Consider the following 23,347-nt stretch of genomic DNA (forward strand, 5'->3'; position numbering starts at 1 on the left):
AGCCATTGCCCTAGATGCAGTATAGTTGCATCCACCATGGCCTAGAGGGAAATTTTGGCTACCAATCTGCCCTCATCCACTAGGGTCTGGAAGCAGGCCCTATGCCCCTCAGGGAGCTCGTCCTTGAATTCCAAAACTTCTTATAATTAGTAAAATCATATTTGGCCAAGAGGGCCTGATAATTTGAGATCCTGAACTGGAGGGAGGTGAAAGAAGACCTTTCCCCTTAGAAGGTTGAGTAGCTTGTATCCCTTCTTTGAGGGAGTAGCCTTTAGGTGCTGCTACTTGGACCACTCTGTAGCCGCCTGTACCACCAAAGCATCTGAACAAAAACTCCCCTCCCCCCCCGGATGGAACAAAGCAGTGCTTCTTGGCCCAATTAGGGGTAGGAGCGCAAGAAACAGAAGTGTGGCAAATCATCTTTGCTGGGTCCATGATGATGACCTTGTGATGGGGAGAGCCACTTGACTGCAGACCAGATGGCTGCAGAACATCTAGTAAACTATGCTGAGGCTCCTGATCTCCCTGAAGCTGAATCTGTAACTCTGCAGCCACCCTGGGCATGAGCTCTTGATATTGTTTAAAGTCATCTGGCCGGGATGAAGATGGAGTAACTGCCTCATTTGGTGAAGATGTTGAGATTGCTACTGAAATAGGCTCACCTTCTCTTTCTGAATATGCTGACGGGGCCGGTTGTAGGTGTCTGGGAAGCGGCAAATAGGATTCCTGCACTGATCCTGAGTCTAGGGTAGGGCTCCCATGATCCCCAATATTGCCTGTAGGATGGATCAACTGCCAAAGGAGAACCCCTTGGCATGGGGTGGGGAAGCCTGTTTCTTGGCCAACTGTATCTGCCTGGGGATCAGAACCATGATCTTCTGGGGCTCCTGTCTAGTGTCACCTTTCCCTGATGCTGCAGAGACTCTTGCAGGGGCTAAGACTCATCCAAACAGAAAGCTGAATCCTTATCTCCAGCAGAATCAATGGTACCAATGGTGGGATGGGAGAATACTCTGTCTCATTGGGACAGTCTTCTTCTGGTGTATCAATGTCCCAGAATAAAGACGGTCCTGATAGGAGGGCTGAATGTGGATAGGGAAGAGCAAAGATGCCCTCTTCAGGGAGACACGAGTCTGATTGTCCTGGAGGTATGAGAAGAGTCCATTGGCAGAGCAGTCTGAACCAGAGCTTTCCTGGTCATTGTGGTACGTGTCGCTACCAGTACCGCTTTGACTCTAGAAGTGGATTGGAGCATCAGGAGCTGTTTAGCCCGAGCCAATCGGATTGGGGCTTCATCGCCTTCATGATGAGGTATTTTCTGAGTCTCAGTTCCAGAACCTCATGGATTCTGGGGGAAAAAGAGCAGCAGATACTGGCAGAAATATGAGCCTCACCCAGGCAACAGAGGCAGTGCTGATGTTTGTCATTCACCGAAAAGGAGCGAAGGCAGGAAACACAATTTTTGAACCCTGGGCATAATCCCAGACTTCTCCGGGGAAAAGAAAATGGGCAGGGAAGAAAATGGGAGGAAACACTAACTACAGAAGAACCTCAGAGTTACGAACACCAGAGTTACAAACTGATCGGTCAACAACACATCTCCTTTGGAACCGTAAGTACATAATCAGGCATCAGAGACAACTACCTACCTATCTATCTACCTACCTAAATCAAATACTGTACAATTCAGTCCTCAATTAAACGTAAACTACTAAAAAAATAAAGGGAAAGGTTAAAAAAGATTTGACAAGGTAAGGCAACTGTTTCTGTGCTTGTTTCATTTAATTTAAGATAGTTAAAAGCAGCATTTTCTTCTGTGTAGTAAAGTTTCAAAGCTGTATTAAGTCAATGTTCAGTTGTAAACTTTTGAAAGAATAACCATAACATTTTATTCAGTTACGAACATTTCAGTTAGGAACAACCTCCATTCCAGAGGTGTCTTAACGCTGAGGTTCTACTGTATACTATAAAAACAAGAAAGAAAGAAAGAAAGAAAGAAAGAAAGAAAGAAAGAAAGAAAGAAAGAAAGAAAGAAAGAAAGAAAGAAAGAAAGAAAGAAAGAAAGAAAGAAAGAAAGAAAGAAAGAAAGAAAGAAAGGAGGACACCAAAGATCTCGATTCAAATCATGCAGCAATAAGCAGGAACTGGAGAGGTGTAGGCCTGCACCAGTTTTCATGCCCTGGGTTTGGAGCATGAGAAAAGCTACAGCACATGTACAGGCCAATGGCCACTGCTTGCAAAAAAAATTCTGGATTCAAACACATGGTGCTCATGTGTATCCAATGTGTGGAATACATGTAGGGACCATCATATGAAGAATTATGAGTGCTGCACTGGCAGCCAGTTATTGAAAGAAAGATGAATTATTTGGCTAGAAACTAACTGTGGCTGACCTAAGGGCCTTGTGGTTCACACACTGCACAACAATGAAAAAAACTGGGGTTTGGCTGCTTGCTGCCTCTACTGTGATCAAGAACTGAACGTGCTGTGAAGGCAGCACCCTGGGGCCTCTTTTCTCACTCAAAAGCAATGCCTTTAGCCACCCTGGGGTGAGCTCTGAAGGAAGGTCTGTCCAATACCCCTTCAAGCTGGAATATAAGTCACAACTAAATTCACCGCCAACATTCCAAAACATACACCAAAATCCCATTAATCCTCTACGCCTGGTAAATCTCAAAAAAATAAAAGGGGTCATGAAGTAACTTTCATGGGCCGGCACAAAAGTAGAAGTGTTTCCAGCTTCTCTTCTTACCCAGCCTTATTCTGGTTGGCAGAATGAATAAAAAGGTTCATTGAAATTAATCCCGTTGCCAAGCTGTTGGCCTGGAAATTTTTAAAAAATATCCTAACTTTTACTCAATTGCCTGGTAGGATTTTAGTACGGTTAGAAAACAGTTTTATTGCCACCTATACAGACAGACAAACAGACCGACCCTCCGCCAACACATCCTGCTTTAGAACTTTATCTTGGAACTGGAAAGGTTTTTAATAACCTTTCAATATCAAAGGTAGAAACGAGCCATGACTTAGCATATTATGCTCCTGTCACCAAAGCAAACTGTCTCCTCATTGTTGCTATGAAAAATAAATAGAGAAGAAAGAAATGAAAATTCTTTCCTTTTTCTAGTAAAATACTTTTATCTGTTACCAAATGCATTTGCTTCCATAATTTATTCCCATCGGCATTCTCTTCCCTACGCCTCTAATTTGTCATTTGTGCTTAGGGCTTACCACTACAGGTCCTGTTGTCAGAATTCAAGGAATAGTGAGCTGGGCATCCACACACAAAACCACCAACTGGCACTGCCAAGCAGAGATGGGAGCAGTGCCCATTGCTAGATGCACATTCATTCCAGCCTGCCTGCCTTGAGGAATGGAAGACCAGGATATCCATCACATAATCCAAGTGGCCTTGGATGATGGTCCGGTTCTGGCCACTGGTCTTGTTGGCTCGCTCAATGCTGCGCCGGCTCCAATCTGTCCAATAGATGTAATCCTGGTATTGAGTCAAGCCAAACGGGTGAGGCAAGTCATCTGCTATAACCTCACGGTCAAGGCCTGTTTTCAAAAAAGGGAGAGAGGAAAACAAGAGGAATTACTGGGGACATACTGGGTTTTTATAACAATGTGTTAGACATTGCTCCTTCGTGGAGAGGTTAAAAAATGTAAAAAAATAAAAATGTACAGTTTAATATCAGCCTCCACCAGGATTGCCAGTCTTCTGTAACAACCCATCTGCAGCGCGAGGCCCCTTCCTCATCTCTCTCTCTCTTTCATACACACATGTCCTACTCTCATGCCTGATACATACAATGGAATGCTTTAAAAAAAAATCAGTTCTGAGTGTATTAAATCTATGAGCTTTTGCAGTTTGGCTTTCCCACCACCTCTCCATAACAAATGAAATGCTGGTTATATTTTTTGCCAGAGAGGACACTCCAAAAGCTACCAGCGGAGAGCTTTGTCCTACGTGTAACTAAAAATACACAGCTTGCACAGAAAAAGCAACAGCAGCTTACCTAGCATATTTGAAGATTCTATTAAGTTGGTATCTAGATCGGTCCAGTAAAGTCTTCTTTTAGCATAATCAATTGTTAGCCCATTAGCTCGTCCCACGTTTGGTACCAAAGTAGTACGTTCACTTCCATCCATGGCAGCTCGGTCAATCTTGGGCTTCCCACCCCACTCAGTCCAGTACATAAACCTGTATAAAAATGCCAGGAATTTTTCATTTATCTGATATAGAAGTTTTCTGCTAATGCAGACTCTTAAAATTTCTTGCCAGTACATGAAAGGAAAAAAACAACAAAAAAGCAAGGAGACCGGGAACAGAAAACCAGAGTTATAAATGTAAGTGTTTATTAAAACACATTAAATATTTTTCTCAAAATACAAGCTAGGAAATGAGTCCGATTTCCTTATTTGCTCCATCCAAAGCTGGACCCTTACCAAGGACTTCTTTACTAGAGCCCTTCAGTCTTTAACTAGTTCATGTGTGTTAGCTAATAATAAACAGGATGGCAACTGGGTACATTAGATTGCACATTGTTCTTTATCAAGAATTGATCCAAAGCACATTGCATGAGCAACAAAAATTGCCTTCTGCAATTCAATCCTCTACTGAACTCTGAACTAAATGTTTCTTGAGGATATTTCCTTGAAGTGCCTTTCTCCACCAATTTCCACACCAGAGATTGGTTTTATAGGTAGCAATGGACTAGACCGGGGTGGCCAACCTGAGCCTGAGAAGGAGCCAGAATTTACCAATGTACATTGCCAAAGAGCCACAGTAATACGTCAGCCACCCCTCATCAGCCCCCTGCTCCTCCTGCTCACCGGCAGCCCCGCTGATCAGCGCTTCCCCCTCCCTCCCCGCACCTCCCAATCAGCTGTTTTGTGGCGTGCAGGAGCCTCTGGGGGGAGGGGAGGAGGAGGAGCGAGGGCATGGCAGGCGGGAAGGGGTGGAATGGGGACAGGACCTGTGGCAGAGACAAGGGTTGAGCAGTGAGCACCCCCGGCACATTGGAAAGTTAGTCTTGCAAACAGATCTCAGAGGCTTTCCACTGCAATTGGGTAACAATACACTTCATCTCGCGTACTGCTGAGCCAAGGTAATGTTCTCACTCTATTACGTATAGAATACAGATCATCTAAGTACTGCAATAGCGGTCAACACTCTATAAGCATATGCTATTGTTCTCTGGCATCATTGGACTGCAGCAGGGAGATGCGTTTCCATATGTATGATACCAAATTCTTTGTATTGTCTGCCATGGACTATGCGGACCCTAATATTTTGAACACATAACACCCAAATAGGTTAGATAGATAAGCTAAACTAAATAGGAATAAGATCACTATGAGCGTGAAGTGACCTGACAGAATATGTACTGGCCAAGATTGTAAAGAAATTGATAGATAATGGATAGGTTCCTAAATACATAGACTCATTATTCAATGGGAGCTGCTGAGTTATCAGTACTTTAGAAAAATTAGGCCACTTATTTAGGTGTCTAAACATGGGCTTAAGAAGAAAACCCACTTCTGAAAATCTTGGTGATCATTTATTGTTTTAAAAACAAAAACAGGAGATAATGCAAATAAAGCAACTTTGCTGTTGGGGTCCCAGTGTGAATTTAAGATGAGGAATTGAGAACCACTCTGGTCTATATGTGTTTTGACACTATTTCTGGCCAGACAGCTATTAGAGCAAGGGAAAATGAGCAACTTTGCAGTAAGTGAGAAATACTAGTTCTTGTGAATACCAGTGATGAAAATGAGTCACCTCAAGGTAAGTGGTAAAATCACAGCACTAATCTGCAATTCCAGGCCTTGAGCAGCTTTCAGGAACTACGTGGACATTGCATACTCCCAAAACATCTGGTTCAGATTTGCGTATCACATCAGCTATTTTAGTTCTCTCCCACTTTGGATGAACATTTTTGGTATTTAGCAAACTTTAACTGTTATTTTTCAAGAGAAAGATGGTATAGAGAGGCAACTCTACCTAGTGAATGGGAGCCTGGAAATCCTGAGACTTTCCAAGTTCTATGCAGTGACTCAGTCTGACCTTGGACACATCACTCAGTGCCTGATTTTCAGAGTTCCTAAGCTCCTACAGCTCCAACTGAAGTCAATCTAAACTGTGAGAATTCAGGATGTTTGAAAATCAGTTTCCTCATCTGTAAAATAGGGGTAATACACAACTAGTGTCTCTCACATGGATTTTGCAAGGAATAAATTAGTAAATGTTTGTAATGCATTTCAAGGTTATAAAGTGCTATGTAGATGTTCAGTATTATGACAGTTCTTTTCTTATGACATAAAATGCTATTGCATTTTAATGTGATTGAGTCCATTTTCCTGGAGAAAAGAGTTCTCTCATTACAAAAATCTTACATTTTGAATAGGCAGATAGAGCATCCAAGAAAACTGCTCTATTTCCTTCCCCCGCCCACCAAAGTTGTCCTTTCCCTCCAAAATAATCTCTCTCCTTATTCTCACACAGTGAGCTTCACCTTCCCCTCAGAAGCAGAGCACATAATACCTTCACAACACCCTAACCCGTGATGAAAGAGAGCTCCATTTTAAAAGGACAAATTTTCTTTTCAGTGTGATGGACCTTTTCTAATTAATGAATTCCATAAACCTAAAGCTACTTCGATTTTATGATTAATTAAAAAACTAAATATAAATCCTTTTTTAATGAGCTTCTCTGATTTGTGTGCAGTATTCCTAATGATTATTCAGGACACTAAGAGCACATTCCTCCAGCCCTTGTATTCTAAATTACTAGGTTATATTCCCCAAGCTGAGTTCTCTCAGGATTTATATACTGGTGCCTCATTAACATGCCCTACAGAAAATATGCATGTGTTATTTTTAAGAAGTTTGTAAACATAAAATTAAGTCAGCAAGTTACCCTTCAGCAGGGTCTAATGCCAGTGCCCGGGGGCTGTCCAGATCCTTCCACACCAATACTTGACGATGTTGTCCATCCAGCTTTGACACTTCAATACGATTTGTTCCAGTATCGGCCCAATACAGGTTCTTTCCTAGCCAGTCTACTGCCATGCCTTCTGGGTAATCCAAGCCAAACTCCACCACATGTTCGAGTGCACTGCCGTTCATAAATGCCCTGCTGATAGTCTTCAGGGATACAATGATACACAGGTAAATTAGGAACTTTACCAGTCTGTCATTGGGGTTTGCATTTAAAAACTTTCAGATTTCAGGCATCTTGTAGGGAAGAAGTTCATACAATATGCTACTTACTCGTACAATTAACAATAAGGCCTATTCAAGAGTGATGATTTACTATGATCACTGAAGAAATAAATGGGTTGACTTGAGTTGGGTTCCATTAAGCAGTCTACACGCCACACTGACCTTAACAACTCACGGCCAGCTTTGAGGAGAAAACATTTTGGAATTCTCGGGCTCATGCTGAAGCTTCTATGCTACAGTAAGGAGCAATATTTTAGAGTCACAGAGACAGCATTTAAAGGCAAGAAGGGACCACCAGACAATCTAACCCAACCTCCTGTATATCACGTGCCACTCACCACCCAACCACCCCACGCCACATTATTAATTAATGATGTTTATTATGGTAGGCACAATACTGAGTAGTAGACAGTCCCTTCCCTGAAGAGCTTACGATTTAAATACACAAGACAGCACACAGGCTGAAGGGGGCAGGGGGGCAGAACACACAAGCACAGTGAACACTGTGATGGTGACATGTGTCTTGTGCAGTGAATTTTTCTTTTAAACAACATTCTCATTTTAAAAGTTCAGCACAAATCATCACATAGATGAAAACAATCAATGGCCAAGAAATCAGTTAGCTCTGTAACTCTGCCAGTGTTTATGGATGGATGGTAAGCAACTAATTTTATTCCCCATTAAGAAGAGTTTCTGATCTCTCTTTTGTCCAAAAGATTTCTCTTTTAACTCTCAATTTCATAGCCCTTCCTCTGACAATAGAGGCAGCCATAATTGTATAATATTTCATATCTTAGCCATTCACTGGTATACAATTATGACCAAGAAGCCCGAAGATAACGTATCTTTGCCAAGGACAACAATGGTATGCAAACACTAGTTTCCTCCCATCCTTCACTCCTCATGTTTCTAACTCTGCAGAAGTCAAAGTTCAATTTTGTTTGCTTACAGTTTGTGCGCTAGAACCAGTGATGTCACAACAGTGTGCACAATTGGGAATTCAGCATCCCTTAATCCCTATCTACAATGTCCTTTCAAACCAACTTTGGGAACCATGTTTAATCTATTTCAACCACAGTTCAAGTTAAACCAGTTTCTACAACAGTTTGGCCAGCTTCCCTCTCAGAAACTCATTTACAAGCCCTTGTGTGCCCAACTCATAAGTTACAGAGTGTGGAACACAGCAAGCTGTTGTGTAAGCCTCACCACAATTACAGAATTCTTCCTTTATTAAAAAAAATCCTGATATTTCCATTTCTGAATAAATTTTCTGTTCCTGAAAATGAGAGTGAAACTAGACTGGTGGATATCGATGCTGAAACTTGTACACCATTTGTCTGCCTTATGCCTGTTTCTGATCTGCAACACTCCCCAATATTTCAGTCTCAACCGAATAATCTAGCTATTTCAGTGTAATTTATAATTCATACCGTATTTCACCTAATGTATGGTATCTTCATAACTAATGCACACTGAAGTAAGATTAACATCAGCTTTCACTTCAGGCCCAAGACACAGTTCCCTCCCACAATGCATTTGGCAAGATATCCATGTTAAGGCCCCCAAATCTCCATCAAAGGAGTATTTCCCCCCAGTTTCAGTTTTCCACAAAATGCTGACTTTTATCCTTGCAAATTCATAGTGTATGTGAAAAAACATATACCCACTGATTTAAAAAGAACACATCTGAATTTAGCCAGGATATGAAGACATTTTGTGTTGGGTCACGCTTTTCCCTCTGAACTAGGATTATGTAAAATTTATTTGTTGGTCAGTTCTTGAGTTTAAATGTTTTGAGAATGCAGCAATAGTGGACTGCATGGGCGGAGAGTGAAGCCTGGGCTCAGGGAGGCTAGCCCCTGGCCCAGCCTGCCCCTTTTGCACGAGGCCCCGCCCCTCCCGCCCCCCTTCCCCTACCAGCGCCTAGAGGCTTTCCCCCCAGGAGCGCTGGGCTGGCAGTGTGCTCCCCCCCGAACACCGGGCGGTGTGAGCACTGGTTCCAGCCACCTGTAGTCCCTGGCCGGTCCCAGGCCGGGATTCTGGCCAAGGGGGAAGAGCCGCAGAGCCCCAGCAGGGGACCTGGGGGCAGAGCATGGGCGGGAACACAGATGGCTGTTTGGGGAGACACAGCTGCCCATGTGGGACTGAACACTAGACAGAGACAACTCCCTCCTTTACCTTCAGCGAGATATCTGTCCAGTAAATCCGATTGTCAGTCACGTCAAAATCCAGAGCAGAAGCTTCTTTGACTCCCGTAAGTGGGATGGCAACATTATTGTTGTTGGTTTCCAAAGAGATTCGCCTGATATCTGCTCTCCGAGAAAAGAGCAGGAAAGCTTCTGGGACAATACAAGTCCTCATATCACTGATGAGCTCTAAGCCTATGGGACAGGCGCAGCGAGGGCCCTGAGGTCTGTACAGACAGAGATGGCTGCAACCACCATTGTCCTCTGCACAAGGGTTTGCACCTACACATTCAGTAGAAGCATAAAGAATTATTTGACATTGTCCTCTTTTTCAATATAATTATCCTCAGACAGCAGTGCTAACTTTCTCTACAGTACATTGCCCTCCAATCTACCTCAGCCTTGTCCTATAGCAATTACTTTAAGAATGGAAATAGTTGCAGACTTCACAGCCATTCAGACCATTAATAAAGAAGATTATTGTGATAGTGTTCTGTGTATGTTATGGAAGTCTGTCTATTAAGAGCTGCACTGACACCACTAAACACTCAATTCACACAGGCTAAACAGCTGGGAAGAGGCCTGCATTTGACACATGTAACTTGGTGCCCATTTAGACCAATCAGTGCACATGCAAAACCTGTGTCGCTCCTAGCTTTCATGAAGACACAGGGAGCACAGTTCGTAGACAGGTTGTGAGATGAAGGCATATAGAATAGTCTTAGTTTCATTAACCGTTGGTGCTAAAGAAATACATATCATCACGTAACTAAACTGAATTCTGTACATGTTCTTATAAGGCCCGCTCTACACTATAAAATTAAGTCAGCTTAACCATGTCGCTCAGGGGTGTGAAAAATCCACTCCCCTGGGCAGCGTAGTTAAGCTCACCTAAGTCCATGTGCAGACAGCACTAGGTCGGATGGAAGAATTCTTCTACTGCCTCTTGGGGAGGTGGATTACCCATGCCAACGGGAGAACCCCTTCAGTCAGAGTAGGCAGTGTCTACACTGAAGCACTACTGCTGTAGCGTTTTAAGAGCAGACAAACCCTAAGATGACGACCAGGCTATAGAGCCCTCAAAGCCTACAGAAGGGCATTGTTGACACCGTTCCCTACTCTCACGATCCCAGTTAAATACAACCACAGATTTTCTCTGTGTTCTTGCTAACACTTTGGGGTAGTGTCTTTACAGGGTGAAAGAAACCAGTTACCCCATTCAGCTGCTTACAAAGCTGTTTTTCACACTTTTTGTCTAGATCTGGTTTTCAGTCACTCACCAATGATCCGATGGACATTAGTAGCTTTCAGGCCCATTAAGTCAGGCAGTTGGTCTATGATGATTTCTCTTTCTGCTGTACGCTTATGCACTCGCTCAATGCTACGCCTTTGCCAGTCGGTCCAATAGATGTAATCTCCCAGCAAAGTGAATCCAAAGATGTGAGGCAGCTTGTCCTCCACCAGAACTCTCCTGCTACTGCCATCTGCATTCATTACCTGCACAGATACAAAAAAAATGTGAATGAGAAAAACCCTGCCAATATGCAGAATAATTTCTCCAAACAGTCCACAATTAATAACTAATTTTCAACACAAAATAAAAAAAACTTAACTAAACTATCAGAAAGGCTTTTGGCAAATCCTCCATCCATAAATCCATGCAGGACCTGTCCATCTAAGGCTATATCCTTATAAGCAAAATCCAGATAAACAGATCCTAAAGTGAGGTTATGACTCAGCAAATCCTATAGTAAGACCATGCAAGAACCGCTATGCTGGTTCAGACCAATGGTCCATCTAGCCCTGTATTCTGTCTCCAACAGTAGCCAGTACTAGAGCTTCATGGGGAATAAACAGAACTGGGCAGTTGGAATGATCCACGCCATCTTCCCCACTCCTAACTTCTGGCATTCAGAGGTTTAGGGTCGTCCCAAAAACAGGGTTAAATCCCTGACCATCTTGGCTATCCTCCATTAACTTATCTAGTCCTTTCTGAAACCCAGTTATACTTTTGGCCTTCACAACATCCTCTGGCAATGAGTTCCACAGGTTAATTGTGTGTTATGTGAAAAAGTACTTCCTCTTGTTTGTATTAAGCTTACTGCATGATAATTTAATCAGATGACCCTTGTTTTTTTGTATTGTGTTGAAAGAGTAAATAACACTTCTCTATTTACTTTTTCCACCCCATTCATGATTACACAAACCTCTATCACAGTGATGCCCAAACTTTTCCTCTCGCCCCCCTCTCCCCTTACCAGTAAAGGAATGTGTCCCCGTCCCCCTGGGCTGGGAGCAGAGTCATGGCTAGGCCAGGGGCCAAGAGCTGCTCTAGCATATCCCTCCCTTAGTCATGTCTCTTCTCAATGAACAGCCCTAATCTTTTTAGTTCCTCCTTGTAATGAAGTCATTCCATACCCTCATTATCTTTGCCGCCTTCTCTGAACCCTTTTCCAGTTCCACTATACCTTTTTGAGATGTGGCAACCAGAACTGGACACAGTATTCAAGATATGGGTGCACCATGGATTTATATAGTGGCATGATGATATTTTCCATCTTATCTTCGATCCTTTTTCTAATAGTTCCTAAAATCCAGTTAAACTTTTTGACAGCTGCTGCATATTGACCTGAAATTTTCAGAGATCTACCCATAGTGATTCCAAGATCTGTCTTGAGTGGTAACAGCTATTTTAGAACCCATCATTATCCATGTGTAGTTGGGATTATTTTTTCCAGGTGTCCATTACTTTACATTTACCTATGTTAAATTTCATTTTTTTTTTTTTTTTTTGCCCAGTGTGACGTTATTGACATAAACTGGGACCATATAGATCATTGTTGCAACCAAGGTCCTGTAGTGGCACCCAAATCTTGTATAAAAGGGGTCAAATGGGGTGTCTAGGACAAGGTTATGGTTTACTGGTTATGATTATGCTGTCTACATGTATGTATCAGTTTTGTAGTTGAAGTTATGAATATTGGCTCTATACTGTCTGTATGGCAAACTTATGCTATGCTTCTGGGTGACATCCCAGACAAGCTGAGATTAGCTCTGCCTAGCCTGCTTGATGGCCCATTAAGGACCATCAGCTATACAATGGACCCATTGAGAGAAGGCAGATACGCCTTGTACCTCAGCAAAGTTTTGCTGTAATTTTCCACAGTAAGAACAAAGAGGTGATCTTACACCTGGAAAAGACTATATAAGGCTGATGCCAGATCTCCATCTTGTCTTCAATCCTGCTTCTTACCTCTGGAGGAACTTTGCTACAAGCTGAAGCTTTGAACAAAGGACTGAGGACCCATCCCAGCGGGGGATGTATTCCAGAGACTTGATTTGAACCTGCAGTTTATTCCATCGCTGCTGCAAGCCTGAACCAAGAACTGTGCCATTACTGTATGTAATTGATTCCATTTAACCAATTCTAACTCTCATCTCTATCTTTTTCCTTTTATGAATAAACCTTTAGATTTTAGATTCTAAAGGATTGGCAGTAGCGTGATTTGTGGGTAAGGTCTGACTTATATATTGACCTGGGTCTGGGGCTTGGTCCTTTGGGATCAGGAGAACCTTTTTCTTTTACTGGGATATTGGTTTTTATAACCATTTGTCCCCATAACGTGTGGCACTGGTGGTAATACTGGGAAACTGGAGTGTCTTAGGAGATTGCTTGCGAGACTTGCGGTTAGCCAGTGGGGTGAGACCGAAGTCTTAGTCTGGCTGGTTTGGTTTGCCTTAGAGGTGGAAAAACCCCGGCCTTGGGCTGTAGCTGCCCTATTTGAGCAATTTGTCCTGAGTTGGCACTCTCAGTTGGGTTCCGCCAGAACCGCATTGTCACACCCAGTCACTCAGTTTTGTTTGGGTTTAACTATCTTGAATAATTTTGCATCGTTTTCAAACTTTGCCTCCTCAGTTTTCACTCCCTTTTCCAGATCACTAATTAATGGGTTGAACAGCACAGGTACCAGTACAGATCCTTGAGGGACCCTGATGTTTACCTTTCTCTGTTGTGAAAACTGACCATTTATTCAAATCCTTTGCTTCCTATCTTTTAAACCACTTTCTGATCCATGAGAAGACCATCTCTCTTATCCCAGGATTACTTAGTTTCCTTAAGAGCTTTTCGTGAGGGACCTTGTCAAATGCTTTCTGAAAGTTCAAGTATACTATATTGCCTGGATAACCCTTATCCACATGCTTATAGATACCCTCAAAGAATTCCAATAGATTGGTGAGGCATGACTTCCCTTTACAAAAGCTGCGCTGACTCTTTCCGAACATACTGTGTTTACATATGTCCCTGATCATTCTGTTCTTCATTATAGTTGGGTGGGGTTTTTTTTGTTTTTTTTTTTAAACCAATTCGCCCAATAGTCAAGTTAGGTTTACCAGCCTCCAACTGCCAGGATTGCCTCCGGAGACATTTTAAAAATCACCACATTAGCTACTATTTATTTTGTGATCCCATATTAGGCATATCAGTCACACATCCAGTCCTATACCTCTGATCTGCTTTCTACGTTATCTTTATTTGCTTTTAGTTTTAAATGTGACGGGCAGTGTGATCTGGAGGATGAATACAAGTTTAGAAGGAATGTCAGGAAGTCCTGGCTCAGTATATAGGTCAGTTAGCAGGCCCGTCTATGACAGCTTAGTCCAGCTCAGGACGGATGATAATATTCCACACAGCAGGTTCTGCAAACTAGGTGGTTTGCGAGAACTATCTGTATCCATCATTTTGAACAACAAACCATTTTTGTATTCTTTACAACTAAGTTCTACATCTTCTGAACAATAAGAATCATGTAAATCACTTGGTGGCTTTGGTCAAGACACTTAAGTTCTCTACCTCAGTTTCCCCATTGCTAAAACTGGGTAATACTTACCTTCCTCAAAGGGGCATTGGGAGGATTAACTAATCTTTGTACAGCATTTGACCATGTTAAAGCACTGGGTAAGTGCTAAATATTATTAGTAAATACAAAAAGTGATGGAGGTGGAAGGAAGCTAATATTTTAAAAGACATATTTCTATGCCAACATAACAATCCTGTTACAACATGATTTGATATGATTACTGAATTGTGTGCAAAGAGAAACCACTACTGAAATATACTGCATTTACTTTAAACATTTTTCCATTTGTTTTCAATGAACAAACATTTTAGGAACGACTTTTCCTTTTACTTGCATGCAAAAATATTGTACAACTTGTAGAATTCATTCGTCTTTTGGAAAACTTTATGAAGTAACCAGATAGCATTCTCATCCCTGCAACACCTCAAAAAGCACCCCCTTCTAGAACCTACAGTGTTACCCAAGATCTTCTGACACAACCTCCTTATTTTGGAACACTGGATTGGGGAAAGAAGAAACTTTTGAATCACATTCACATATTGTTTTAAATGGATCCTGCGCATCACTGGAAAAGCCCTGAGGGCTTCCTATTCTCTCCATGACCCACCCCAAAGATCTGTGTGCAAAGACAACCTTCAGAGTCAGTCAACACCAATGCATTAGCCAGGGGAGCCACGTTTTTTCCTAGCACTGTGGAATGAGCAGCCTGCCTCTAGAGCACCCCCCTCACACACACACACACACCACACATGCAATCCTCAGGGCAGTGAGGGTCAGAGTGAAGGGGGAAATGAGGAAGAACAAAAAAAACCAAGTCTTTCTCAGCATAATGCAGAGCCTGCTGGTTATTTAAAAAAAAAAAAAAGTAATTTCTAATTTCTTCCAAATACTTTGCTAAAGTGGTGGCTGGAAAAAAAAATTAAATATGGAATACCACCAGAGTCTCCAAACACATTTTCTTTTTGATCAGAAGTGATTATGTCGCAAAACTGTCTGGTATTGCTCAATTTTCCCCATCCCACATTGGGAACCCAATCCTGTGAGCCTTCCCTCCTTGGACAGAAATCCTTCTGAAAACAATAGAAGCTTTGTATGTTTGCTGGCTTGGATGAATGGGCTCTAAATCTGTCTTAGAAATAAATTCAAAATGACTCCAGGAAATGGTCACATCAAAAAGTTTTAGCCCATTAGTGTACACTGTATATTTACACACACACACACTTCACAAAAATAAGGTAGGCATTACATTTTACTTCGTGAAATTTATACTGCTACATGCATTAAAACTGTGCCCTTATTCTACTTCAGAAACTTTCAACATCTGCTGACTTCCCCCATTTTTTCTAGCTGCATGGCTCCCCGGCATACTTTTTTTGACAAATGAGGTGCCTGAACAAAGGATGGATGCTTAACTGAAGAACCATGAAACGGCTCTAAAAAATATCTATAAAGGCAAGCTGTGACTAACACCTTTTGCTCAAACCACCAGTCTCTCCACCCCTTCAAGCCACCAGTCTCTCTAATCAGCGTGCAGAGCCCCCTTTTACAAAAATTTTCACTGGTAAAGAAAATATCTCCACCCTTAAGTGAAACTCATCAGCCACATTTTATCTTATCAGCATCTTGCTGACTTTCACAGTTGTTCTAATTCTCTGTGCTGACTTCACTTTTTTCCTCCCTAAGCCATAAAGATAAGTTACTTGTCTGTAACTAATTAATTCACAATAATTAGTGCTTGCTAAGCAGAACAGCCAGCTATGGGGCATGCCTAGACAAACAGATCCTATAAGTGGAAGTGACCAAATAAAATAAACAGTAGTCATCATTAAAATGTCACCAGTTACCAAAAGTAACCACCACACTGCATTAGCTAAGCTACCACACTTTCACCCTGTACTTAACAATAGAACACAATTGTGATATCAGAGACAGTATCATGGGAACTGCTGGTAAAAGGATTACTTAAAAAGTGTGCACTGTAAACTAAATGGAAGCTCACATAAGCTTTAAATGGCAAGTTAGGCTACTAAAACAGTGCAATCAACCATCTACTTGCCACGAAAGGAAAGTACAGGAGGGGGAAGGGAGGAGAAGAGAAAAGAAACCATTACCTAGCCGTTTGTAAATTTCTGGTTTGGAGTGTATAAGGAGATTACTTACCTGCAACTGGAGGTTCTTCGTGATGTGGGGTCCATATCTGTATTTTACTGTGGGTTATGCATGCGCACTATGCGCTGGGAGACAGAGAATTTGAAAGTAGTGTCCAGTGGTCTGCACATGCGCCCTGTCTCGCTTGGTGCCTCCAACAGAGGCAGTAAAGGGCGGGATGGACCAACCGCCTCTTCAGTTCCTTCTCTACTATGAATAAGGGAGGGTGAGCTTTGGAATCCACTTCTCAAAGAACCTCCAGTTACAGGTAAGTAACCTCCTCTGGCTCCTCGAATGATGGTCCCTATTGTATTCCACTGTGGGTGATTGACAAGCAGTATCTAAGCAGGGGGAGAGTGTGAGGCTGAAGCTGGTAGGATTGAATGGATAATTGCCATCCCAAAGGAGGCATCAGCAGCTGAGTCCTGTACCAGGGCATAATGCCTGGTAATTGTGTGAATGGAGCTCCATGTGGCCAGTTTACAGGTATCTAGGAGGAGTACATCCTGTGATTGTTGCTTGAGCTCTAGTGCAGTGAATTCATACCTCTGTAGGGGGAGGGAGGCAGGCTCGACAGTTGATAGAATAGAATGCAGCCAGAGACCCATTTGTAAATTCTCTGGGTGGAGATGGCACGCCCTCTGACTCTCTTCACTACAGGGACAAACAAACAATCTCAGAGACCTCCTGATTGGTTCTGTTCTCTGCTGGTAAAAGGCCAAAGCTTGTCGGACGTCGACAGAGCGGAGTCTATGTTATTCTAGAGATGTATGCGGTTTTGGGAAGAATACAGGTAAGTGAATGGATTGGTTAAGGTGAAATTCCATAACCACTTTAGGGATAAATTTGGGATGTAAGTTTAAAGAAACTTTATCTTTATGAAACACAGTGTATGGACGGTCTGACTTCACTGATGTAATTACAAGAAAGGAGACCTTCATCAAGAGGACGGACATGGAGCAAGTAGCTAAAGGCTCAAAGGGGGCACTTGTCAGTACTGAAAAACAAGTTTCAAGTCCAATCGGGTGCAATCTTTTGAGGAGGTTGGAAAACTTATCAGGCCTTTCCAGAAGTCAGAACCGATGGATTAGTGGCTGTGTGAAAATAGAGTAGCCCTCAGTAAGTTGATGGAATGCACTGATTGCTGCCAAGTAGATTCACAAGATACTAAAGGAGAGACCCGATGTCTTCAAAGTTAGGATATAGTGTAGGATGAGTGGAATATCTGTAGCTTCTGGTAGAACACCTCTTTGTTGTGTCCATGACGAGAAACGTTTCCATTTAGCTAGGTCACATTTCCTAGTCAAGTCCTTTCTGCTATCAGAGAGGATCTCTCACAGGGCTGAGGAGCATGTACAGTCTAGGGATGATGCCCATCCAAATACCATGTCCTGAGCAGATATGCCAAACCTGTGGGGCGGGGGGGGGGCAGAAATTGGGCTTGTTTTTGGCTTAATTGGCTGGAGTTGCTTGTTAGTTAGTTTTTGGCTTGTAGGCTGTTGGGCTTGTAGTTTGTTGCTTGTTGTAGCTTGTTGCTTTTTTTTTTTTATTTTTTTAAATCGGCTCCCAGCAAGCCGGGGAAAGGGGGGGGGACAGAGTCAGGGGTGCACAGCAGGCTCACCACAGTCCCAGATTGCACGCTGGGGGAATCTAGTCACAGAGTGTTGGGGTTCTTAGGGATTGCTTTCTGTTTTGGCCTGGTTTTGAAATGGGATTAGTTTGACTTTTGGTTTATTGTGAAAGTTGGGGTGCTTATTTACCAGGTGAAAGTTGGCAATTGTGGTCCTGAGGTGGAGTGGTCGTGGATTAGGGTGTTCGATCCTGCCATCGTATTGGATAAGGAGCTCGGGAAATATTGGGAGCGAAACTGGCAGACAACATGCACAGGAGGTTGGGGAACCAGAACTGTCTAGGCCAAAAAGAGGTGATCAGGATGACTCTTGCCCTGTCCTGCCAGATCTTGCATAGCACTCATGGCAGAAGCAGCAGTGGAGGCAAGGCATAGTTTAACTGCTCTGATCAGGAAAGAAGGAGAGCATCATCCTGGGAGCGGTAACTTAGGACTCCTCTGGAGCAATAGGTGGTGCACTTCTTGTTGGCCTGGGAAGCAAACACATCTCTTGTTAGGGTTCCCTATCATGTGAAAATGCCACGCAGCACTGTGTTGTGATTTTCCCACTTGCAGTCAATAGCGAAATGACTGCTGAGGGAGTGAGAGAATACATTCTGCGTCCCCAGAAGCTAGGCTGCACATAGAGTGATCTGACTGCTGATGCATCAGTTCCAGAGATTGTCTGCTTCCGCACAAAGAGAGGTAGATCTTGCTCCGCCTTGCTTGTTGATGTAGAAGACCGTCATGGTGTTGTCTGATGTCATCAGGATTCCAGGGCATTGATGTGCATTCTGGACTCTTGAGCTGTCCATGTTCCTTGCACCGTGTGGTTGCCCACATGGGCTCCCCAAACTAGTAGGGACGCATCTGTAATGATGGCCTTGTTCAGCAAAGAGGGGAGAGAGGGGACCCACACACATACAGGATGAGGATTTGTCCTTGGTGGGAACGGTCAGTGTGAGGTTTGTGGAATGATCGCTTGGGGAATAAACCAACTGTAGCCATGTTTGAAGGCAACGAAGGTGGAGACTTGCGAATGGAGTGATGTACATGCACGTGGCCATGTGGCCAAGTAGCGACAGACACCATTTCACTGTTACCTGAAGGTTGCTCAAGATGTGAGCTAGGATATCGTTCATGGTCTGGAACTTGTCTGTATACCCTTGTAGTGACAGAGTTCCAGGTTGCTCCAATGAAATCCAAAGATTGCATGGGGGTAAGAACAGATTTTTCAATGTTTACTCTGACTCCCAGTGAGGAAAGGAGGCAGAGCATTACAGAGATTGACGTATAGGCTTCTTGGCATGATTTGGTGGTGAAGAGCCAGTCATTAAAGTAAGGGAAAACAATGTCTGACATGAGCTGCTTCCACTGAAAATATCTTGTTAAAGACTCTATGGGCAGTAGCTATCCCAAAGGGTAGAACTCTGTATTGGAAATGTCTGGAGCCCATAAATCTGAGAAATAGTCTGTGGTGGGATAAATATTGATGTGAAAGGGATGGCGGTACCAACGGAGCATGGTCTAGAGCCAGCGGAGCCCAATGTTTCTGGCCTTCTTGTCTTATCTGTGGGCCTTAGGACAACCTAAGTCCTCATGGGCTGAACTGGTGGATTTGCTTGCAGGCACAGCCGATTTCTTTGAAGTGGACTTAGAGGAATCTTATTCCCATGCTTATGAGAGTGCTTCCTAACTTCCCAAGTAGGCCGTGCAATGGGGTGTGTGGGGCTGGATTCCCTGGCACCGGGGTCGGATTCTGGAGCAGGAGGCACGCTAGTTGCTAACTCAGACCAATGTATGGGGGGGTTCCCAATTGCCGTCTCATTGCCTTCTCCATGAGATACTTGCGGAGATGAAATGCCCACCCAGCTTGGGTACGGCTGGGGAAGGACTGGCAAATTCTGCACCGAGCCATAATATGAGCTTCTCCCAAGCAGCAGAAGCAGTGTTGGTAGTTATCAATGACTGAGGAGGACTGTGGACAGTGTCACACCCCAATGGCCCCCTCTCTCAGGGGGTCCCCCTGGGGGAGGCAGATCAGCATTGTATGTTGCCAACGCTGTTGCAATCATTGCAAGGCATTTTGGAAAGGGTTAAAGGTGTGAGTGTAGAGTGGAAGATTCCTTTGCAGGTTGCGAGAGGCTGAAGAGGGAGGGAAAGAGCAAAAAACGGGTTAACTCAATGCTTCAGCTAGCTCAGTCCAAAAATAAAACACTGGCCCCAGTCTAAGGTCACGGCGCTCAACTAGAAGTCCGCAGCTGCGTTCATATCTTACCCAACCCCAGTCAGCCATAAGAAAGGAGAACTAAGCTGAGGAGGACTGCAAAAATTGCAAAACCTAGGGAGACTGTAAAGGCCAGCAAGGGGAAAAACAACCATCTCACATCCCTGAAGCTGGTGTGTTTTGGGAAAGCTGAGGACGCCACAGAAAGCTGGTTTGAACTGGTAAAAAAAGCACAAAAAACAGAGGTCCCTAAACAAAATGCCCCCCCAAAAACCCAGGACTTAAAACCTTCCTAAGAGCTAAAGCAAGTTGGAGATTGACAGCGAACCCTGGACGACCTGTGCACAGGACAGAACTCCTGTCCACCCTCTTCTTCTTACGTTACACCTGGGCTTGGCCAGCATCGGGTAGTGCGTGAGAGTATGAAAGTGGGTTAGGGCTTGGGGCACTAACCCTTTCTTCCTTCCTCTAAGTGACGTGGGGAACCCTCAGCACTCTCCGCTGTTATTTTATTATTTTATTAATAAAGCTTTAAAACTTAGACCCTTGGTGTGCTCCTTCATCTCCTCCCCTAACAATCCTGCAGCCTCAGCCTAATCACCTGACGCCTCAGGCAGATTGGTAACATAAATCTGTCACAACAGCAGGCGCAGAGTTTGAAACCCAGAGTTCTGGGCACAGTCTGATACCCAAACAGAGTACGATGGGTTCCTCCGTAGCTTAATCTAACTCTAAAAAGATGCTAAAAACTATTAAAATTACTAAATCTATAAACGTTAAGAACTATTAAAACCCAGGTCTTTGTCCTCCTCTGTTGCATCCAACTGATCAGTCCCCAGTTTATAGCAAAATTCTTGTTGCGTGACCTTTTACTTTGTACTATTAAATTTCATCCCACTTCTGTTACTCCAGTTTTCAAGGTTGTCCAAATCTTCTTGTATGATATTCCAGTCCTCTTCCATATTGGCACTACTTCCCAACTTTGTGTAATCCACAAATTTTATTACCACACTCCTACTTTTTCTGTCAAGATCATTAATGAAAATGTTAAACAACACTGGTCCCAAGACTGATCCTTGAGGAACTCTACTAGTAACCTCCCTCCGTCCTAGCAGTTCACCTTTCAGTATGATCCGTTGTTGTCTTCTCTTAAACCAGTTCCTTACCCACCTTTCAATTCTTGTATTAATCCGCATCTTCTCCAATTTAACTAATAAATTACAATGTGTAACTGTATCAAAGACTTTACTGAAATCCACGTAGATTAGATCTACAGCATGTCCTTTGTCTTGAAAATTGGTTATCTTCTCAAAGAAAGAGATCAGGTTACTCTGGCATGATCTACCTTTCGTAAAACCATGTTGTATTTTATCCCAATTACTGTTTACCTCTATGTCCTTAACTACTCTTTCAAAATTTGTTCTTCGTTCTTGCATACAATTGAGGTCAAACTAAGAGGCCTGTCATTTCCCAGATCACTTTTTCCCACCTTTCATAAATATAGGTAACATATTTGCAATTCTCCAGTCATAGAGTACGACCCCTAAGTTTACAGAGTCATTGAAAATCTTTGCTAATGGGCTTACAATTTCACGTGCCAGTTCCTTTGATATGCTTGCATGGAGATTATCTGGGCCCACAGATTCTGTCCCATTAAACTGTTTGAGTTTGGCTTCCACTTCAGATATAGTAATTTCTACTACCACATCCTTGTTCCCATTAACCAGCCGGCCACTATCTCCCAAAATTCTCATTGCCTCAGTTTTTAATAAGGGTAAAGTGTTTAAGTATGGCCCATACGTAGATTATCTTTAATCTCCACTCCCATCCTCTGTGTTTAGCAGTCCCACTTCTTTCCTTGTTCTCTTTTTATTTATATGGCTAAAGAACTTTTTACATTGTTTTAAATTTCCATTGGAAGGTCCAACTTTGCTTGGCTTTTGGAAGTTCTCACTTTTCCCCCTACATTTTCTGACCTTCAGCAAGTAGCTTTTCTTGCTGCTCCATCCCTTCTTCCATTCCTTGGAGGCTTTCTGCTTTCTCTTAATAACCTGTTTGAATGCTTGTTCATCCAGTTTGGTCTATAATCTTTCCTTACGAATTTTTTCCCTTTGCTCAGGCCTCCGATACTTTCTGCATCTTTACCTTCAAATAATTCCAAGCCTCCTCCAAATTCAGATACTGGAGTTCTTCAGCCCAGTCCACTTCCCTAAATAATTCCCTTAATTTTGTAAAGTTTGCCCTTTTGAAATCAAGGACCCTAGCTGCAGAACTATTTTTGTTTATCCTTCCATTTAGCAAGTGTGTAGGACCATTAATCATCTCCTGATGCACAGGACTATGATTCTCAACACCATGCAGTACATAGTGGATGGATCTGCAGCAATGGGTTCCCAAACTGTGGTGGGGCGACAGACAGCATGCTCATCCCTATTTTGGCACCAGCCCACCTTGCTACTGAGTACTTCAACAGAAAGGTTACTTTTCTATAGTTATACAAGCAATGATGGATCACCGAGAATTCTTCATTGATATCAATGCGAGTTGGTACCGGAAGGTGCATGACACTCACGTTTTGAAAAACACAGGACTTAGAAAGCTCAGAAAGCTGCAAGCAGAGACATTCTTTCCCAATCAGCAGATTACCATCAGTGATGTTGAAATGCCCATGCTGATTCTGGGGGTACTTAGCCTACCCCTCGCTCATGAAGCTGTGCACTGGCCACCTTGACAGCACCAAGGAAAGTTTCAACTACCAGTTCAGAGTGGCTAGGCTATGGAGGAGTCTCAAACAGGTCCTGGCTTGCGGCATGGCTGGAGTCCCCCCTCACTGTTTACGACAGGGGCCGCTGTTTTGGGCTCCTTAAAGGTACCCATAGTGGTTTGCGGAGTGCTGGTGGGGTCTCTGCCAAGTATGCTATGCAGGTCTGCAGTTCAGTACCTGATCTGCTGTTATGCTCCCAGGCCTGGTATCCCTGATGAAGTTCCTTCGTTTTCACATGGCACTGCTGCTGCTCTCTGTCATACCCCTTTGCCCGCATTGCCTGTGCAATATGCTCGTAGATGTCCATGTTTCTATGGTTGGTCTGTA

General features: G+C 43.2%; 1 protein-coding gene across 6 annotated transcripts in view; it reads right to left on the bottom strand.

Moving 5' to 3' along the window:
* The window catches only part of LRP6 (LDL receptor related protein 6), a 199,738-nt gene that overhangs the window by 42,142 nt on the left and 134,249 nt on the right, over nucleotides 1-23,347 (bottom strand). For all 6 annotated transcript variants that reach the window (XR_006173338.2, XM_042845766.2, XM_042845830.2 and 3 more), the window contains 5 exons: nucleotides 10,694-10,910; nucleotides 9,406-9,695; nucleotides 6,923-7,149; nucleotides 4,020-4,204; nucleotides 3,232-3,558 (listed from right to left, as the gene is read on the bottom strand). Coding sequence is in view for 5 of the 6 variants with exons in the window: in XM_042845766.2 (XP_042701700.1) it covers nucleotides 3,232-3,558; nucleotides 4,020-4,204; nucleotides 6,923-7,149; nucleotides 9,406-9,695; nucleotides 10,694-10,910 (1,246 nt within the window). In the remaining variant the exon portion in view is untranslated. The remainder of the gene's footprint in view (nucleotides 1-3,231; nucleotides 3,559-4,019; nucleotides 4,205-6,922; nucleotides 7,150-9,405; nucleotides 9,696-10,693; nucleotides 10,911-23,347) is intronic.

The sequence above is a fragment of the Chrysemys picta genome, chromosome 1 (genome assembly GCF_011386835.1).
Source record: "Chrysemys picta bellii isolate R12L10 chromosome 1, ASM1138683v2, whole genome shotgun sequence".
NCBI classification, from domain to species: Eukaryota; Metazoa; Chordata; order Testudines; family Emydidae; genus Chrysemys; species Chrysemys picta.